The sequence below is a fragment of the Labrus bergylta genome, chromosome 9 (genome assembly GCF_963930695.1).
Source record: "Labrus bergylta chromosome 9, fLabBer1.1, whole genome shotgun sequence".
NCBI classification, from domain to species: Eukaryota; Metazoa; Chordata; class Actinopteri; order Labriformes; family Labridae; genus Labrus; species Labrus bergylta.
In genome coordinates, this window is record NC_089203.1 from 14,337,232 (window position 1) to 14,357,319 (window position 20,088).

The 20,088-nt window shown below is 40.5% G+C and overlaps 1 protein-coding gene across 3 annotated transcripts in view; it reads right to left on the reverse strand.

The window, feature by feature from the left end:
- mid2 (midline 2) overlaps positions 1-20,088 on the reverse strand; it is a 131,060-nt gene that overhangs the window by 57,707 nt on the left and 53,265 nt on the right. For all 3 annotated transcript variants that reach the window (XM_065959088.1, XM_065959089.1, XM_065959087.1), the window contains one exon: positions 5,612-6,546. In XM_065959088.1, coding sequence (XP_065815160.1) covers positions 5,612-6,490 — 879 coding nt within the window. In that variant the 5' untranslated portion in view covers positions 6,491-6,546. The remainder of the gene's footprint in view (positions 1-5,611; positions 6,547-20,088) is intronic.

The following is a 20,088-nucleotide window of genomic DNA, read 5'->3' on the forward strand; positions in this document are numbered from 1 at the left end:
ATCACCGCAGACGACAGGACCCTTAAGAGCTTTCTGCTATCTTTTTGCATACATTTTGCAAAGGAACGACACAAAGGCTGAGATTTGATCTTTTTTTTTTTTTCATGACCCACTAAGATGCATTGACTGGCGTGACATATTTTCACAACACATGCATGATACATTGACAGTGTAAAAGTGAAATATGGGCACTTTCTTATGCACAAACCCACATTCAGAATTATTGAATGCACATACAGACAGTAAAAGCTTTCTCCAACCTCGGTGGCTCCGTCGGCATGACTAAGTGTGCTCCATCTCACACCGTTCTCCACATACAGCCATGATTTCCCCCGGCTTAACACACTCAGCTCACAATCACTCCACACATGTCAGGACTAATAGCATCTGCTTCAACACACATGACCATCCTCTCACACACACAGATACACACCTGTAAACACTGCACCCAGGCTTAAAGGCATTCATATATACCCTCCTACACACAAATGCACTGTAGGGCTGTGAGTCTTTCTCTCACTGACAATATGCCGGAGCAGTGAATATGGGTTTGTGGGCGACAACGGCGGTTGCAGAGGAGTGGTGTAACCCAAAGCAAGACAGACTGGCTAGGGGCCTAACTGAGGTAGAGAGAGGAGTGGAGCAAGAGAGAGAAAGAGGGTGACGGAAAGCAGGTGTGAAAGTTGATGTTTGTGTTACTACATGCAACAGTGAGAAGAGAGAAAAATAGCGACAGAGAGCGAGGACAGCAGCAGAGAGATGGGATGCTTGTAGAAGGGGAAAATAAGGAGGAAATTGAGAGTGTGTGAGTGAATGAGTTGGTAGTACATGAAGAATTCAGTCTGGTTGTGTTCTTGACACAGTAGCCTTTAATTTCCCAATTCAAATCATTTCTAGCTGTGTTTGGCGTACAATTAGATTTGGTGAGCTGAACTCTAATTTTGCAAATTTTCTTGTGTTTCAATGTGTGAAAAGAGAGACAGGACACAGTTGTATCCTATCTATACGTCTGCCTTATGCAAAAGCTTACTTCTGGATTGAGCAAAAGCAGACAACAAGTGTAAATACAGCAGGAGTGGAGTCAGCAGCTCCAGCAGCAAGATGCACACATTGCATTGGAAAGAGTTAGACAGTGCCTTAAGGAGCTTACATGGAAGAGAAGTGGAAGATGGAGAGGAATGAGGGGGTGTGAAGGAAGAAAGCAGCGGGGATAACAGGAAGAGAAGCAGCGCTGGGGGGACTAAGAGAAATGAAGAGAGGGAAGAGTTAGAGAGCAAAAAGGCGGAAAGGAGAGGAAAGGGGGGGGGGGGGGGTCGTTGTCAGTCTGCTCTGACTTTCCTTTTTCAAAACAGGAATTAATCCAATAATCGCTTGGAAATGTTTTGCATATTTCTTCATTCTTCTCATACACTTACTATCATCTGGTTCAAGTCTACATGAGACCTGTCAGGACCTTGGACACACACAAACACGCACGCATGCACAAGCTCAACGACAAATCCCATTTCTGTAGGGTTTACAGCACACGTGCTTCAGGAGTCTAATCTTAGGAGTCTTTACGTTTATCTGACTCTTACTTCAAGTGATGCTCTGGGTGTCACAAATGCGCCAGCCCTGCTATAGGCTTTTCAACCATGTGGGCTCATTAGCACTCAATGCTCAAGCGCACACACTTCAAAACCACACACTTCAAAACCAAAGAAACTGAGAGTCAGTAAATGAACTGCCAGTAGAGCCGAGGACGTCTTATGCATGTGATATTATCCATTTATTATCATATCCCTCAGCTGCTCTTGACTGTCTCTGTTCTCTTCTTAGCAATTATTTGTGTTAAGGTGTCTCTCTTACATCAAACAGTGACTACTGAAAGCTCTTTGTAGAAACAGGGTCAAACAGCTAGCCTGATTACAGATGACATGCTAACACCTCTAAAGGTCACTAGTTTACACATGTTATCACACTTTAAGCCTAAAAAAACAAACATTGTATGGTTAACTATGTGTAGGACTGTTTATTAGCATTAGCAACTGGCTAGTTAGCAACAGCTTTCAGGAAAATGACAGTGAAATCACCACGCTAATCTAACCTGCTGCTACATATCTATTTAAAAAAGTTCATCCACCAGAATATGCAACTGTGAAATTGAGACCAGTCAAGACTCAAATGGTAGACATTTCACCTGCAATGTTGCACCTTTGGTGTTACTCTTTCTCACCTTCCAGTGTCACCTCACACATTCAAGACTTATAGCTGTGCTGAGTTCACACACAACAAACGTCAGCCCCTCAAAGTTAATGTAAGGCTGTCAAAAAAAATACCCAAATTGCACCCTAATTAGCCTTCAGTAGACTCTCTCAGAGCAGCAGGTGATGAAACATTCATTGCAATGGGAGAATGTCTCTTAGCTGGAAGTGGTTTCAGTGAATCTGATTGTGTGAAAACAAAGAAAATTTAGGGAGAAGTATCTTTAATCTGCAGTCTTTTAAGAATATCAAAGTAAAACACCATAACCAAGGTCTACCAATTATAAGACACAAATGTCTTTGCTTCTGAGCACAGAGCTCTGCTTTAACAGCCGCCTTGGGAATTAACTCACTTGCCTGCAGTTTCAGCTGTGCCACATTCTCACAGTCTTTCTTTCTTCTTTTTTTTTTTTTTTTTTTTACAACGCTGGCAATTGTTGGCTTTTTTTTCTCCACTGAAATATCCACCTTCCTTGCCCAAGGGAAGCTTACCTTTCCCCTTAATGTGAGAGAAATCATTTAGTGACAGAGTAGCTTCCAGCGTACACAGCAGACTGAGGACATGATGTGAAGGGTAATACAGAGGTCAAAGATCAAATGGAGGCAGACTGGGGTCAAACTGAGGCAACCGAGTGCAATTATATAGCGCTACTGACTCCCTGCAAATTAGAGGGGCTGAAAAGGGTGTTCCAGTTGATGACAACGTTAGTTACATAATGTTGTCATCAATTGACTTAACTCTACCAAGAGTGTTTCAACTAATATTACTCTTGCAGAAGAGGAAACAGTGGAAAATGGGAACGCAGGGGGAGAGACACCCCTTTTTTTGACCTACATCTACCATGATTAGCTATGCACTTTAAGAACTTCTTCTCCTCTCCCTTGCCATGAGAGAGAAGAAGATTATAAGTTGGCTGCCACTGCCACTGGTGAGCTGAGCTGAAGCTTGGGCTGGGACTTTGGCTCCTCCTAGATTTAGGCTAGATTGGGGATTTCAAAGTCAAGAGAGTTCAAAGCCTTGGCTGGGGAAAGTAGAAAAGAACCGCAGCCAGCTATGAGCTAGAGAGCAGAGAGAGCTAGCTACTTAGAGTGAACTCTCACACAGTCAGTGGGAGTGCGGTGGCAGGAATGGGTGGTGGGTGTTAAAAAAAAAAGGGTGAATGCTAGTGAAAATAAACTGTGATACTAGGTGGGGTGCTTGATCAGCATGTTTATTTTAGCTCATCGATTATACAGAATGTTGGATTGTTTTTCCTCCAAAATAAAAATGATGTTCAATGCTTCTCACATCATCACTGCTGTTGTTGTGTTCACTTTTAGATCCAAATGATGGATTTTTTTGTTGCGAATGGAATATTAAATTATGTGTTGAAACTCTGCTTATAGTGCTAACACCCACAGTTCTGTAATGTAGACGGAAAAAAACATGCCTAAAGTGTCCAAATGTGAGACCATTACAATGAACTTTCACTGAAAAACAAAATTCCTTACCTCTAAAAAACACTGCTTTTCAAAAGAGAGCCTTTAAATTGATGATGCAGAGCTTTCACAGGCGAGCATTTTCCCTGTGTGCTACACAATGCCATTTATGTGCCAAATTCCACCCCAGGACAGAAAACATCAATGGAAATGTGTTTAATCTAAGGGATCTTTGGTTTGTCAGTATGAAGTACACAGAATAATGAGCCAAAATCAATACCACAAGCAGGTAGAGTCAAGCTTATTGAAAATATTCCTGGAATATTAACAATGTTTTTTGTTTTTTTGACAGATTCATACTACATAAACACATTACCCAGGTACCTATAGCAAAACACCAACATTCACACGAAATACCTGTATTAAACAGGACTCAAATAACTTTGACCTTAAAGGACTGGACTGTATATGGAGAGAAAAACAAAAACACAAAGGAATAGGAATAATATGTTATTGAGCCTGATGTGGTTTGTCTGGTTTTAGTATAACTTATTTTGGTTATCAGCTGTATGTCCTTAGCTGCTTGGTCAATCCTAGAGGTGATTTACAGAGGGTATTAAGGTCTCAGGTCAGTGTATTTATCAGTGTGTGAGTACACTGTGTTACAGTTTATTGACAAAAAGCAGTGTTAACCACTAAAAAGAGCATCCAGACAGAAGACAAGGGTTGAAAACCAGAGTCCGTCTCTTCATCTAAAATCATGTCTGGGAAATATGTGAAAGCTAAAATGCAAAGATAAATATTACCACTCTTACTTTTGATTTTGCTGTCTGCCTTTATTTAATTTTTTACATAAAATAAAAAAATCAACAACAACAAAAAAAAGAGGAAAAATAAGATAATATTTTGCTACTTAAATAGTAATATTGTGTCAACGTCAGAACCATAATAAATGAACTGAATTAATGCGTTATTGGGAACATTTTTAGCTTTAAGAATGCCGCTTCATAGAGTCACAAGGTCTCTACCAGTTTATACCTGGGTCCTTTCATGTCAGTTTTCCAACTAACTATCATTTTCTTTGTGAATTAAATTATATGAGGATTTAATATTACTGTAAAGAAGCAAATTGAAAAATGTAAATCATTAAATTATTTAAATCATCTGACTTATGCTAGAGTTTAGTCAGTTACACTGCTTGTTTTTTTAAGGCTGCATCAAGAGTCAAATAAATACACAAACGAAAAAAAAAACACTCTTAGTCAAAGTTTTGAGGGCAGCATGTAGGGTGGGCTGCTGTAGGTCTTTAGTGGTAGATTAAGCTCCAGCTTGTGCCTCTCTCTGTTGTTTTCGTCCTGATTCAGCAGTCCTGGACTTTACGCAGAGCCTCTGACAGCTCAGTAACCACAGGGAATGCCAGCTCATCGACTATTATAATGACGGCCTCCCTATAGCTCTCCGTCTCTCTCTGCCCTTCTCATCAGCCACACCATCCACATTCATTGTATCTCCCTCTCTCTCTCTCTCTCTCTCTCTTTTTCTCTCTCACTCTCCCCATTTCTGATCTTTCTCTCTGCCCTTCTTGCTGAACAAAAGCTGGCGTGAGTGTGTATGATGCAACTGTGGCAGCACTGAAAGTTCATAGTCAACAGAATGCACAAATGAACATCCCCAAGGAAGGAGTGGATAGATTAAAGATTTAACTGAAAGCAAAGATATCATAATGAATGATGCAAGCTTTAAATGAGAGCCTCTTAGTGAAAAAGGCTTTAAAGCCAAACTCTAAATCATCCATTTCTCGTTACAGTCTAGTTACAGATGGAGACTTACCTTTTTTTCAATAAGAAAGATTCAAACAGTACAACAAATTAGGCGCAGTATACGGACATGGTTGCTGATATAAACTGTATTGCACGCTTTATAAACTGAAAAGGACACAGAGAACCAACCTTGAGCTTATCGAAGCGTTCAGTGAGCGAGGACACCTGGTGCTCCCGGTGGCGTCCCACCAGCTTGCAGAGGGCACAGATGAGCTGGTCGTCCACCAGGCAGTACATGTTGACCTTCTCGTTTTCGTGCTCCAGGCAGGTCAGGCCACGGATGTGAGTATCCGGCACCGGCTCAACCAGGCGGTGGCTGGTGAACGGCTTCTTGTTGGGATGTGTGGCACGCAGGCAACGGTCGCAGTACGACACCTCACATGTGACACAAGTCTTGACGGCCTCACGTGGCGGATCCTGCTCGCAGAACTGGCAGCTTATACGCGGATCCATTTTAGCAACAACAGCAGGGCTGTGGTTGGCGTTGGTGTGGTTGACGTGATTGGCGTGATTAGCGTGATTGGTGTGGTTGGCATGGGAGTGGGAGTGGCTGGAAGAGGCCGGGCTGCCACGGGCGCTGCTTCCGCCTCCTCCACCACCACCACCACCACCACCACCACTACCTCCACCACCACCACCACCACCAATCGTTCCAGCTATCGTTCCGCTAATGTTGGCGGTGTAGGGCCGCTGCGGCTGCACGCGGCGGCTCTCTGTGGGGGAATTTGGGCCGCTGAGGGAGGCCTTTTGAAAGCGATCAATGATGTTCTGCAGCGTCACATTGCGCTTAAGGCCCTCCAGGCCGCGGTGATTCAGCGTGATGACGTAACGACAGGTGGGGCACTGAAAGGCCGAGATGGACTCAAGGGGTTTGCTAGTGGAGCAGTGGGACACCAGGATGCGGTGGGCGCAATTGAAGCACAGGCTGTGGGCACAGGGCAAGAGAAGAGGGTCTTCAAACAACTCCAGGCAGATCGGGCAGGTCAGCTCAGACTCCAGTGTTTCCATCTTCAATTAAACCAATCTAAAGGTGACATCAAATCCCATGGAAGCTGGCCAATTACCTGCAAAAGGAAATTAAAGACATGAATGAGTATTTAACACACTTTCTTGCATTACCATGCTGCTCATCTTCTACAACAAAATGAGACTCCTTTAAACACACAATTCTGTTTAAGAATAAGAGGAATGACAGAACTGAAGGAAAAAGATACGAGGTCGACTGATGGCTCGGAAAGAAGTAAAAATCAATGGAGTGAAGAGAGACACCCTGACAGAATCCTAACTTTAGATTTTCAACCCTTCATCAAGCCTCAACATTTTCACCAACGTTTACTTTTTCTGACTTATCATTGACTCTGCTTATTTTTCATGGTCACAGTGGGCAGATCAGCTTGACTTATAAAACAATAAACACTTGACCCAAAGGACATCAAGTTTTAAAACATGATTCCAACAACAATTTCTGGTGGGAAAGAAGAAAAAAAAGACAGGGCCAGAGCGGTACAGGAAAATTGATTTCAGATCCTGCCCCCTCATTCTACAAGCACTCCAAATCTCAGCACCTTACGGCCTGCATTTCAAGCTGTCTCCCCTGGGTGGCCTTAAAACCACTGACATGAGAAATCAGCAATAACCCTCCCTCCTACCCCCTCTGATTCAGTAGCTCTCCATTCTTTAAAAGAAACAAAGTGTGGGCCGTGAAACTACAGTATAAAAGTGGATGACCCCACAGAGCTGACAGTGACGATTTCATTAGGGAGAGGACGTTCCTGAAAGACGGCCCTTGTCTTCCTCTGTGCCAGTCATGCAGGATTTAGTGATGACTGACTTTTATGGGTTGTGACTAATCAGAAAGTACTTGTCATCTTTGGGACTGCGTTTAAACTTCTCTGAGTGACCTCTCCGCAGCTTTGGTGCTTGTGTGCATAAGGATGACTTTTTACAGACACTAAGAAAACTTCCAGCTCACAGAATGAACATGTCATCAGGAGAAGGGCAGCAGATAAAAGAGTCATTAAGATAACTGAGGTAGTCTTTCGATCAAAGTCACAGGGGATTAAACGAACAGTTTCAAACTGAGTTTAGGTGCAAAATATAAAATATATGTATCGATTTAGCATCATGGTTATCCAACTGAATTTGAGTGTACTTTAAACTCTTTACACAACAAAACTGATCAAGACAAGAAGGATTTCATATGTGCTCATATGGAGAACAACGTCGGTGATGCACCGATGCATTGGTTCAATATCGGTATTGTCCCTGTAGACAGACATAGTCAAGAAGTCAATGTTTATTTGTTGTGCCAAATACATTTTACTACTGACATCTCGTACAACTATCTACTGATTCAGAGAAGAGGTTTTTATTTCTTTTGAACAAACTCTGAATTGTTTTCATTGTCCAACATGAAAGCAAATGGTGGGAGTGTTACACCAAAAGAAGTCATGAAACAAACATCGACATCAACATCAACATCAACATCGGCCCTAATTTTCTCAATTGGTGTTTTTATTTTTATTTGATTTTAATTATTTACATCAGAAAGTCTTTGTCTTTCCTCATCAAGTTGGTGCCTCTGAATCCCAAAGGCCACCAAAGCAACTGTCAACAGACTATTATTTTCCTGGTTGGAAATACACAGTTGTATAAAGTAGTACATATTACAAAAGTAATACACACACACGCCAGGTAGACAGAATGTAAAAATGTGTTGTTTGCCAGCGGTCCAGATCCAGTCAAGTTGCAGAAGTAGTCTGACTGGTGGGTCTGAATGAATGATTTATTCAACAAAAGGGAACTACTTTCTTTTTACCTCAATATGCTGCTTGTACTTGAATTGCTGTGATTGTCTTTGGCACTTAAGTCTAGCGCCTTGTGCCTATGCCTGCCGTGCTGATATTCAGTTCAACATCATTCCCTCATTCCTGAAATTATGGTCTGTCAAAGCTTGATTTCACATTTGTTCATCATTCGTGTATTTCGACCTGCCTGTTTTTTTTTTCTAGATTCTACTATGTCCACTAGACAGTATAGAAGCCACAAAGATAGAGTCAGAGAGAGTCTTTAATCTTTGCATAATTTTCTGTTTTAATTCAAAAATGGCCTTCCCATTTTTCAAGAACCCATATGGAATTTTTTAACTCACTTGTCTCTAACACAACCAAAACTTAGCATTTTGAGCCTACTACCACATTTGACATAAAACGTTCTACCTGTTTGACGTGAAACAATCTCAATATTCAAATGTTGAGCTTAATATTACAGAAAACACAATTTATTCATCAAAATAGCACTTGTTCCAATCCCTTAACATACGATGTATTTTATGTTTTGAAGCTACAATGTGTTTTTTTCCTTAATAGGATAAGCATGACTCTGAATAGAGAAAACAATTCACAATCGCAACTTGTCGAAACACAATGCTGATGTGTGGCATTGGCCTGGAACTGAATGTCTGAAATTCAGTTACTCATATAAAAATATATTAAGTCAGCTCTGCCATCCACAGAGCAGTGTGACTATATCATGGGATGTGACACTCTCATGACTTGGTGTAAATTCAGCTGCACTGAGAAGGAAGCACTATTCAGAAGCTCAAAAACTTGCCAAGGACATGTTGAAGACGGGACTGTATGAAGACACAAACAGAGCTCAAAGGCTCAAACTCATTTGCACGAACAAAAGTCTCCTCCCTTCTGCTGCAGATTAAACCAGGCCTCGACACTGAGCTGTGTTCAAAGCAAACATGATTTGAGCAGCGCCTAAGTGCTCGAGAAAGGCACTCAACTGAAGAAAGTAGTTATATACATGCAGCTGCATTGTTACAAAATTCATTACTAGGAAAAGAAATAAATAACTGCTCGCAGCCAATCATGCAGATATTATGCTGATAAAAGGCAACAGGCACCGCATTAGTGTGCAAGTAACCGCGTGTGTGTTAGTCAGGTACATTATACTCATCTATTAGAAAGCTGTGTGTTTTCTCTCACATGCACATAATGACCTTCTCCCATATTCACCTTGGCTTCTATTTATCAGATGCCTTATGCGGTTGTTATCATCATACCGCCTGGATATGTAAGGGGTAAACAGGGAGAGAGAGAATCCACAGAGCAAGCAAACACGAGGTTGTGCTTCATCACACCAACAATAGGTCTCATCTATCTACACTGTATCAGAGAGGGGGAGAAAAACGGATACAACCAGAGACAGGATGTAGAGGGAGTGTGATGAAGGGAGGCAAAGACAACCTCCAGGACCTTTCGATGACAAGCAAGGCCACTGGCTTCACAGCTTGTAGATACAATCTATACAGGAAGGAGTCTCTGACGGTTTATCTGTATTTCTGTCTTTGCTTGGCTAGAGAGCTGCTCATCTGATCAGCCTTAGAAATGGTGGATGAATTGAAAAGAAATCACTTCAATCAGGGAGGAAGGCGTGGGTAAGAAATACATTGACATAGTAAAACTACATAAAAATACTTCTTAATATCATTCACACTGTTTTTGAAAATACACTTTGTAAAGATATCCAACTAAATGTCGTTGAAGAAGCCGACGTCAGAGAGATCTATATTTCCACAAGGTCACAGAGAGCAGCTGTAGGCTGAGTGGTTCCATATGACTGCTGTTTCAGGGCCAACATATGTCAACAACAGGAAACAAGGCACACATTCATTAAGCTTCTCAGGATACACATTGATTCAAGATCGAAGGGTCATTGTACACCCATGTTCACCTCGCTCAGGAATCAGGTATAATTCATGAAACAACATGTCTTTCTATCACCACCATACATACTCAGAGGAAGACGAAAATAAACGCCAATAAAACCACTGTCATTCAACTGCAATGATTTTCTACAAATCCTGCTTCATCTGTGTTTGACAAAATAAAACAAAGGAAGTCACAGAAATCCCTATGTCGCTTTCCTTCTCACAGGTATAAACAAAAAGTGATCACGACAAATATGCTGTGGGATTAAACATTTGTAAGTATCTTAACACACAAATGCCAAGATTCATGAGTTTATGTTTGTATTTAATTGTCATTATTATTAATTATGTAAAATAGGCAATTGTAAACAAGCATCTATACATACAAAAAACAAACCAAATCCATCATATCCACAGAGGCATGAACAGGGTCTTTATCCAGGATTGGTGCAACAGTCAGATTTAAATGACTGAATCAGTCTCACTCTATTTCCTGCCACTGAGCTGCTTGTGTTGATGTTAATGTGACTGTGTCTAACAGAGCATGGTGTTATAATTACCATCAAGCCTTAACACACCATCAACAGGTCCATTAAGCTTTAGCTGTGTCACTCTGGGGAAGCAGAGCCGTCCATGATAGGAGCCATTTAGAGAGCTAATTCACTAGCTTCATGGTAAAGGCGTTTCTTCAGCAGACACAGACATAAACGAAACAAAAAAAAACATACACATTTAAGCAAGAGCCGCACATTTACTGTACAAGTTCTTTCTCATCTGTCTCTTCCAATACCAGTCTCATTTGAGTGTAATGTCCCATCTGGACAGAACAGCTTGAGCTGTTGCTTGATGATAAACAAACAAACGTGCACATTACAGTGAGACACACACACACACACACACACACACACACACACACACACACACACACACACACACACACACACACACACACACACACACACACACACACACACACACACACACACACACACACACACACACACACACACACACCTGTAAATTTATCTTGCTCTTCAGTTTATTGCACGGTTCCTTGAGTTTGACGTCTCTGGCAGAACTTTTTCCAAGATGGATGAAAAACTGGGACACAATCAATGATTAATTTATTTGTGTGTAGTAGAGGGGCTACATTAATTATTTTCTTATCACTCGCATACACTCAAACCAGTCTGTGAAACTACTTGCTCCAAACTTTTGTGAGTTATCAAACTTGAGGGGCAGAAATCCAAGAGCTGGATGTGTACCTTTAATTTTGAATTTCCCTCAGGATCAATACAGTATCTATCTATCTATCGGGTCTGGCTTTCACAAATAACAGATTATAAAAGATCACAATGATATCATGCATATGATCCTATTAAGTCTAAAAAAATGTAGAATGTAGTAAATTACTAAAAAAAGAAAAGAAAATAGAGAAGGAAGGAATCAGCAAATGCTTTTTGTTGTGACAGCATTTGAATCCTATGTGCTAAGTTAATTTGTGCTCCTAATGGTTCCAATGTGGCAGTCGATGATGCGTCATAACCAGTTTAAGAGACCTGGAGAATTCCACAATATAACAAAAAACAATGATGTCCCAATTTATGTTATTTGGTTAAGTTGCGGACATGAAAACAATAAAAGAGGCAGATTTTAAAGTGTATTTACTGTCCCCTGGGCGTGTGGTTGCATGTGTACCAATTCACTCAGTTGATGCATGCGTCAGTCAGGAGAAAAGGCTTTCATGGAACAAAGATTATTATCCTTGTGTAAACAATCCACTTGTAAAATCCGAATTGCTCTCCTGTGAATTTTAGACACACAGCTGCAGCCCCAGCTCAAAAAGGGGGACTTAAAGGGACACTCGATGTTGTTGGGAGGGAGAGGCAACGGTTGCAAACGTATCACCAATCCTTAAAGCTCTAAACCAGACACTGCTGCAGTTTTATTTATTCATTATTTCTCATTATTTTCTCTTAAAAATATTGCATTCATTATTGTTAGTTGTTGACCCTCAATTATACATTTTATTTGTAGCCTTCTCATTCAGTAATTTCCCCCCCTGGAATTGTAAAATATCCAGTCTAAAGAAATTAAATCCAAAGAAAACAAACAAACACGCACAAGAAAACCTTGGGTGGTCAAGATACTAACCATTCTGTAAAATACCCTGACGGGGGCCCTGATGGCCTAGTGGTTTAGGTTGCACCCCTTGTACGGAGGCTCCTCCAAGCAGGCGGCCCTGGTTAGAGTCAAACCTGTGGCTCATTTCCCCGCATGTCATTCCCCACTCTCTCTCTCCGTATTTCCCACTCAGTCCACTGTTCTATCGGAATAAAGGCATAAAAAGGCCCAAAAATAAACCTTAGAAAAACAAATCTTAAATCTGTGGAATAAGTTAAAATAAAAAAGGATTTCACTTCAAACACAAAAAGAACATGCTGAGGTGCAACCAGAGCCAGATGTTACACATATATCAAAAAGACTTGTTCCCTGGGTGGAAAGCAGAAGAAAAGATTACTTCCAGGAAACGCTTTGCTTCAGTGCAAAGTAGATTATGCGGGTATTAACAAACACATGTGTGCATCCATATATCCATATGCTCATCCCTGTCCTGAAAAAACAGAAGACAGACAATGACTTGTACTTTTAGCCCTTAGACTGAATCTCAACACAGAGAATCTATAATGAATATGCAATTTTTATTCTATATCTGCCACCCATCATCCTCCTGGACCCCAACGAAATACCTCCATTTAAACTCCCAGTACACTTCCCCATCCCTGAAGTGTATCTGGAATCTTTCAATCGGACTGGAAGCTGTCAATCAAAGCTTATCACAGGGAAGGACGAGGAGAAGAAAATCACATAGTTGCGCTTTAAAGGCTTTTGAGAGAAAGACAGTATCAGGGATCAGTGGTCTTTATTTTAAGGAGGTATGGAAAACATACCTTGAGAAATTGCCATATTAAATCTACAGAAATACTTTTTACTCTTCTAAATGAGAAAATGAACCAACTTGTTAATTTGTTTTTTGTCGCAAAAAGTTGTTTTAATTTAAAGTAGAAGGTATGTTAAAGGGAAGTAAAACAATTACAATTGAAAAAATGTAAACATAGTTTTAATTGATTAGTCATTAGAGTTACAGAGAGTGGTGCATTTTGAACTGTGTAACGATTTACTGCAGAAAATGGAAAATTTAGATAACTGCAAACTGTGGAGTACTTTGATAAAAGTATGGCTGGACCAATAAGGAAATGTTTATTCTGTTTCGTGTCGAGAGTAAGTATTACATTACTAATACAAACCCAGGAGTTGTAATTATGATTTGGCCTCTATGTCAAGTTGTTTTCAAGGTCTGGCTCACTTCTTGAGGACTTGTGCTAAAAGTCACTTCCTTGAGTATCAGTTATTGTCGGTCACATCACAGTGATGAGAATAGAGCCAAACTGTGACCGCCCACCTTTTCCGCTGCCCTTTTTCAGGAAATGAATGTCCCTATTCGAATCCTCCATTGACAACCAACTACCTCAATAATCGTGACTACAAAACATTTTATTCGGCACAAAAATATGATTTGAAAATGGAGAAAAAGGCAAAGGTACATGATAGTCTTTATTCTTTCCTGAGTCAAGGAACTACCCATCCCACAAAGCACTGCAAATGATACTGCTTCTTCTTTAATGTAACTGTTTAGATAGTGTTTAAATGCTCTTTATAGAAGTGTTGTAATATCTCATCGTTTGTGTTGTGTTTATAAATTATATTCACTGTGGCATTACAAGGTTATCAGTACAATTCCTGTAAGCTACCTAACTAGCTATTCTGCTAGCAGAACTATCCATTCAAATACAGCGCTGGGGCAGGAAACATTTCGATGGAAACAGTCAGTACCACCAATCAGAGACGTCGATGTGCCACTCTATGATCGTGGAGAGTGTAGTTTATTTTCCCCCAGAGATCACAGATAAACAATGTTTCTCTTAAAACAAGGTTAATATCTTACAAAGTTGTGTCTGCTACAGGAGTATATGCCAGCATTTTCACACCTATAGTTTTTACACGTTATGTATTAATCAGTGATCTACAGTAAGTAAGCAATGCAAAGCAAAATGTTACATCTTTGGATCGACTGAAATAACTGTTTTTCCTCTGTTAAACTTCACGATAAGCTAAGGAAGACTTCTAGCTGTCACTTAAGGGATATGAGCGTGGTATTAAGCTTCTTAACCAGTTTGCAAGGCAAAAAAAGAAATTGTCCAAAAATGACATGTTTTGTATTAATAATAAAACCACACAAAAGGCTCACAGTACAAGACTTGTTTGCTAGGTGTCTGCTATAGGCCAGCTGTATTCATGCTAGCTATCAGCTTCATTGTCCTGGGTGGTGTTGGGCTAGGTAACATGCTTACAAACTCTGTCTGACCTCAATCTTCAGTGGACCTGTTCTGCTTGGACCATTACAAAAATAGGCAAACTTTTAATGACGCTAATAACAAATAAAAGTTGTTTTTTTTCTGTTAGCTTGTTATGTGAAACACAATAAAAACCTGCCTGGAAGAAAAGAGCAATTTAACGCTCAACATTTTTATGGACTGCGGAAAAAAATGTTCATGGCACAACAAAATAGTGGTTACTCTGCCTTGCAGTCTGTTTTTCTAAATCAGAAAGCCTTCATTCAGTACTTTTTGAGGTAGCTAAATACCAAACTGGAGAAAACACGTCTCTGCACAGTGAATGGCTAGCCTGTTTATGGGATGTTTGCAAATCAGAGCTTCACACCCTTTAGCCCAGTACACTAATAAAGGGTTCTCACATTGAAAGGAAAAATAAAAACACCCTTTTGCAAAACTACTCTATGAATACTTTGGTTTGTGACCCTGTTAGCAAACATAACTCTTAAACTGAGGCAAACATGGAATTTAACCTAATCACCTTAGCTGAGCATTTAAATCTGAAAGAAACAGGACATTGTTGAGTAGATTGAGTGCAATTCAGTTGCATTAGTGGATTGGATTGCTGACATTTTTAGGAAGGCAATTTATTGGAGCAACAGGGGATAAAAATACCCACAGGCATTGGACACGTCAGAACTAGGTACTGCTGAAATTTACCAGATATCAAGAGACTGCTGATTTTCACTGCTCTGGATTTGGAAAAAGGAAGTGGGATAGCCCCAAAATTGAGAGCCCTGCAGCTGACCAGGCCACAACAAACTGTACATATGATTATATAAGTGGGAACAAGAAGGAAATTAAACTTGTTGTGTGACATTTCCTTGCTGCTTTTGACAGGAGCCATGTGTACAGCATGGGAGAAATAATGCTTCTTAGCATGTGAGAAACTGGCCAGGGCTCCTTTGGCCATCCTTTTTATTCTTAATTTTTCCCCTTCATCTTTTTCCTCACCTCCTCTGGCACAATCTTTACTCTCTCTCCGTCTATCTCTTCCTGCCTCTCTCTCTCTTTCTCTCTGCAGCAGGCCTCTGAGCGGGCTGGTTTCACCAAACATGTGATTCCTATTCATAGAATATAAACAGTAATGCAGCCAAGCCGGTGTTTCCATTTCACATTCAGTGCAGCTGAGCAGGCGGGGTTAAGCTTAACCCTCTCACTGCTACACTGGAGGCCGCTTATATAAAAAAATATGATTGAAAATAAGTCTTCAGTTTTAAGTTCAATATAAAACATTTCAAAGATTTACACTCCTTGCCTCCCTGATCTTTGTCCTAGAAACACAGACTCACTCTGGCAGTCTGTGGTCAACGGGCTATATGCTCCATAAAGGAGCGATAGGCGTAATAAGTAAGTAACTCTGGAGAGAAGTTAACTCAATTCCTCTCACTCTGCCTCATTGGATTTCCTGGAAACTATTATGTTACAGTGCAAGACAATGTGCCTGAATATAGGGAACTAGTTTTACTGATTTAGACATTGGATGTCATCCAAAGTAAGTTTGCAACTGATATCATTTATATGTAAATGTATCCATGAAAAAATACCTTTTTTTCCAATTTTAATATAAAAAAACACTACAATTTAATTCCCAACTAAAAATCCAATGATACAACACTCATGATACAAACAAGAAGGTAAGAAAAATCATGAAAAGTTTATTCTCAGACATTTTAACGCAAGGACAAGGGCTGACCTTTACAGAATCAGTATAAAGTTTAAACACAAGTCGACTGATTATGTGTCCTTGATTCTTTACCTTTTTTTCCCCTTCAAACCTGATTTGGTGTCATAGGTGTTTTAAAAATGCCTTAATAAAGAATCTTGAGGTGAGCATCATAAACTTCTGACTACAATTATTTAAATTAGATTTTTCTGCCACTATGGCCCATTTCTATACACAATGAGTTGTGTTTCTGCATTAAAGAAATGGGTTTGTTCCTGTCCTAACTTTCTAACTAAAACCACTATGTGTTTTGTCTGCTCCCATGCCGGTATGAATCAAAGTATTGCAGACCAACATGACTCTGCAGACATGTCACTGTGTGCTCTCATACACCCACACTCTTTTTCACAGTTCTATTTGTTCCCCATATTCCCCTCTCTGCCTGTCAGCAGTGCTGATGAGTGCTTTATTGTGTGAAGGACATTTGCTGATGCAAGACACTGAAAATAAAATAAACAATCCATTTTCGTTAGGCACAAGGCCGAGCCAGACTTGCTAATTGGTTTAATACATTTAAACATGAAAGCAGAATGAAATGAGATTTTCACAGGGTTGTGACAGTGAGTAGAACACACCTCCTCACTTCCACCCTCCACTTAATACTTCTGCTTGTTACAGCTTGGCAGTCTGTGGGTAATAAAGTTAATACTGTCAGACGTCGTCTCATCAGCTCACTCAGGCTCTTTTGCAGCGGTGGAGAGCCTTATCGAGCTTCTGCACAACACTGGGAAGCAACCGTTCCCCTGCCACAATTCATAATGCTTCCATTATTCATGTGCATTTGCCCAGGTGAGAACAAATCTGGGATCAGAAGCTGGCAGAACAGCTGATTAGATATTTAGACAGAGCTGAGCATGTTGGAGGGAGAACAGAATGAAGCTTACGCTAACTGTCAACAAATATCATCAGTATGCAGGCCTCAAGCTCAATGGCGGCTGAACATGGGTCATGAGCTGTTGACCTTATAAATCAGGCTAAGACTGTGATCAAGTGGACACAATTACTTTGTTTAAATATTTTCTTTCTCTTGCACGCTAATAGGAGCAGAACAAGGTGGATCCAGAATCATACATTTGTTTTAGAAATAACCAGATAGGCTATATTTTATACATTTGAAAATGTCAGTTGAACTTGACTCACAGGTGTGGACTCGGATATTCACCTTTAAGACCAAGTACAATTGATTCTGTAGTATTTTCTCTGACTAAGCTCTGACAAGCTTTACACATTCTAATATTTCGGAACAAAATGATTTCCCCGCATGAATTCATGAATCTAAAGCGACATTAAGTAAAAATGATGGGGTGGAAAAGCACACCCAGCAGAACTTGAGAAATCCATTGTTTTGGCTTGCAGACAAACCAGCTTGTATTGACAGTTGACACCAATTCAGCTTCAATTTTTCTATATTTTCATCTGTGTGTGTATGTATGTGCACGAGAGCATGGCAAGTTAATGGCTTACCTTTTACTGGTATTTTCCATATATATGCAAATTGACTTTGCATCGTGTGAAAAAGCAATCTACGCACCACATAAACAGCACTTTCAGCTCCTGAAAAGAGGTTCTTTTCTGTGGGAAATTGCATTCCCGGCCTCTGTACACTTACATTAGACTGGAAAAGACTGCCAAGAAAACAATAGCTTGATGTAAAAAGATTTACGGTATATTCCTGAAAAGTTTGCTCATTGTTAAAAAGAGCTGACGACTTTGAATGCATCTTATAATAAGCAGGCTAACCGATCCATAAGTCGCTCAGCACTTTATCAGTATAGCTTGCCAAGTTTTATTAGCAACTGATGTTGTCCAAGCTTGTGTTATTGACTGGGGTCAATGCAAGGTCTCAAAAAGCATTGACAATTCTGACAACTGGTGTGACAACCGTCCTTATTAACGAACATCAAATAGCCTGTGTTGCTAGTTCTCTGTGGCTGATTTGTCGACTTGAACATGACGGGAGTTTGGACATTTTTTTCTCCTCACAGCAGTCATTAAGATGACAGTGAAAATGTTCCAGGTAGAGAAAAACCTATATTCTTGCAACTTGTGTGCACGTGTATGAAGTGATAATAATGGGAAAGGGAAGAAAAGGAGTCAAAGAAAGAGTGTCTTGGTGGTGAATGTGTGTGTCCTTGTGTATTTATGTGTGCATAGCAGCTGGGGCTCAATCTTTCCAAACTGTCTGCACCGCCTGTCAGCCGGGGGAAATACATTTATACGCCTGATACAAAAGATAGTACAGATGAAAGACTTGTTGGAGTTGTCTTGGCTGAATCATCCGTAACCTCATTACACGTAGTCGCCGCAACTAACCTGGTTTTAGGGACGCAATCTCTCCCTCCCTCCCTTTTCAAAATGAGGTACTGGGGAAAACAGACACAGTGTGGAATGACAAATAAATCGTGGATTCTAGATTTTAAACCCAAGATGGATTTTCCATCCCAGTACGGGTGTGCTCAGTACAGAAGCCGTTACCACCACACCTCAGGCTGCACGTTGTAGGACCATGTGCATGGACTGCATTTATCCAGATGCAAAGGGAACTTTCCTCACAAGCGTTAAATTAAACTGAACGGCACCGAGCTGTCAGCAGTAAGAATAGTCTGCTTGACCAAAAGCCATTAAACACAAGCTTTCCCCGCTCTAAGTACGGCATTCACCTTGGGTCAAACTCTGCACAACATAATACATCTAGGAGGGCCATTTGCCGCTTCCACTGTAGTAGTAGAAGGTGCATTATTAAAGCAGGAGGTGTTTGTGATGTGTTACTAGGCTCTTTAGTTATTTATTATGACCGTGTGTCAGGAAAAAGCAAGAGAGCGAGAGAGAGAGTAAGAGATAAAAAATACAGAAGCATACCAAAGGAGATGAAAGAACACAAGGAGGTTGTGAGAAATCAGCTCAAAAATAGATCACACCCACACCCAGAGAGAGAAAAAAACAAAACAAAAAGAGCAACAAGGGAGAGAGAGTGGAGAGGTGAGAGACCTTGCCATCAGTGTGACCCCAGGGAGGGGGTTCCTGTCCTCTATCTCGCCGCCCCGCTCTACAAAGTCAGAGCCTTCTATTTATACAGCCCTGTAATGTTAGGCATTTCCTCCGAGTGAGGAGACTATATGAGCCATTGTTTTCCTTGGCTGCTGTTTGATCACCTCAGTGGGCTCCCTGCGTCCAAATGTCAGTGGCTTGTAGCTCTTATTTGTTCAATTATATTGTATTTATCGCCAACAAACAATCATTTGCTCCTTGAAATAGGGAATCTGTTTCAAATCACAATGCAAGAACCTAAGAGAGCCTTTTGAGATTGTTTTTCTTTCCTCTATCTGCATTATTAATGTTGACACATGTTGTAGGATGCAGGCAATCGCATTACAACACAACTGTCCAAATGCAGATCAGTGCATGCAGATAGCATGCAGAAACAAAGAAGTCCCCGTCATTTTAGAGCCAAAAAGTTGTTGTAAGTTAAGCAGCAGACAACCTCAGTGAGGAAAACACAGGCAGTGTAATATCACAGAAATATGCAAATGTATGCATCCAGAATTCTAATGTGAAAGCGTACAGAAAAAAAGGACTAAATTTATATGGGCTAAGTGTAGAGTTAGCTCTCACACACTTCTTCAAACATTCTGAATAATGCATTTCTGAATTGAGAAAACAAAAACACACTCACCCCAATGCTGCGGCCAACACAAATCAATAGGAT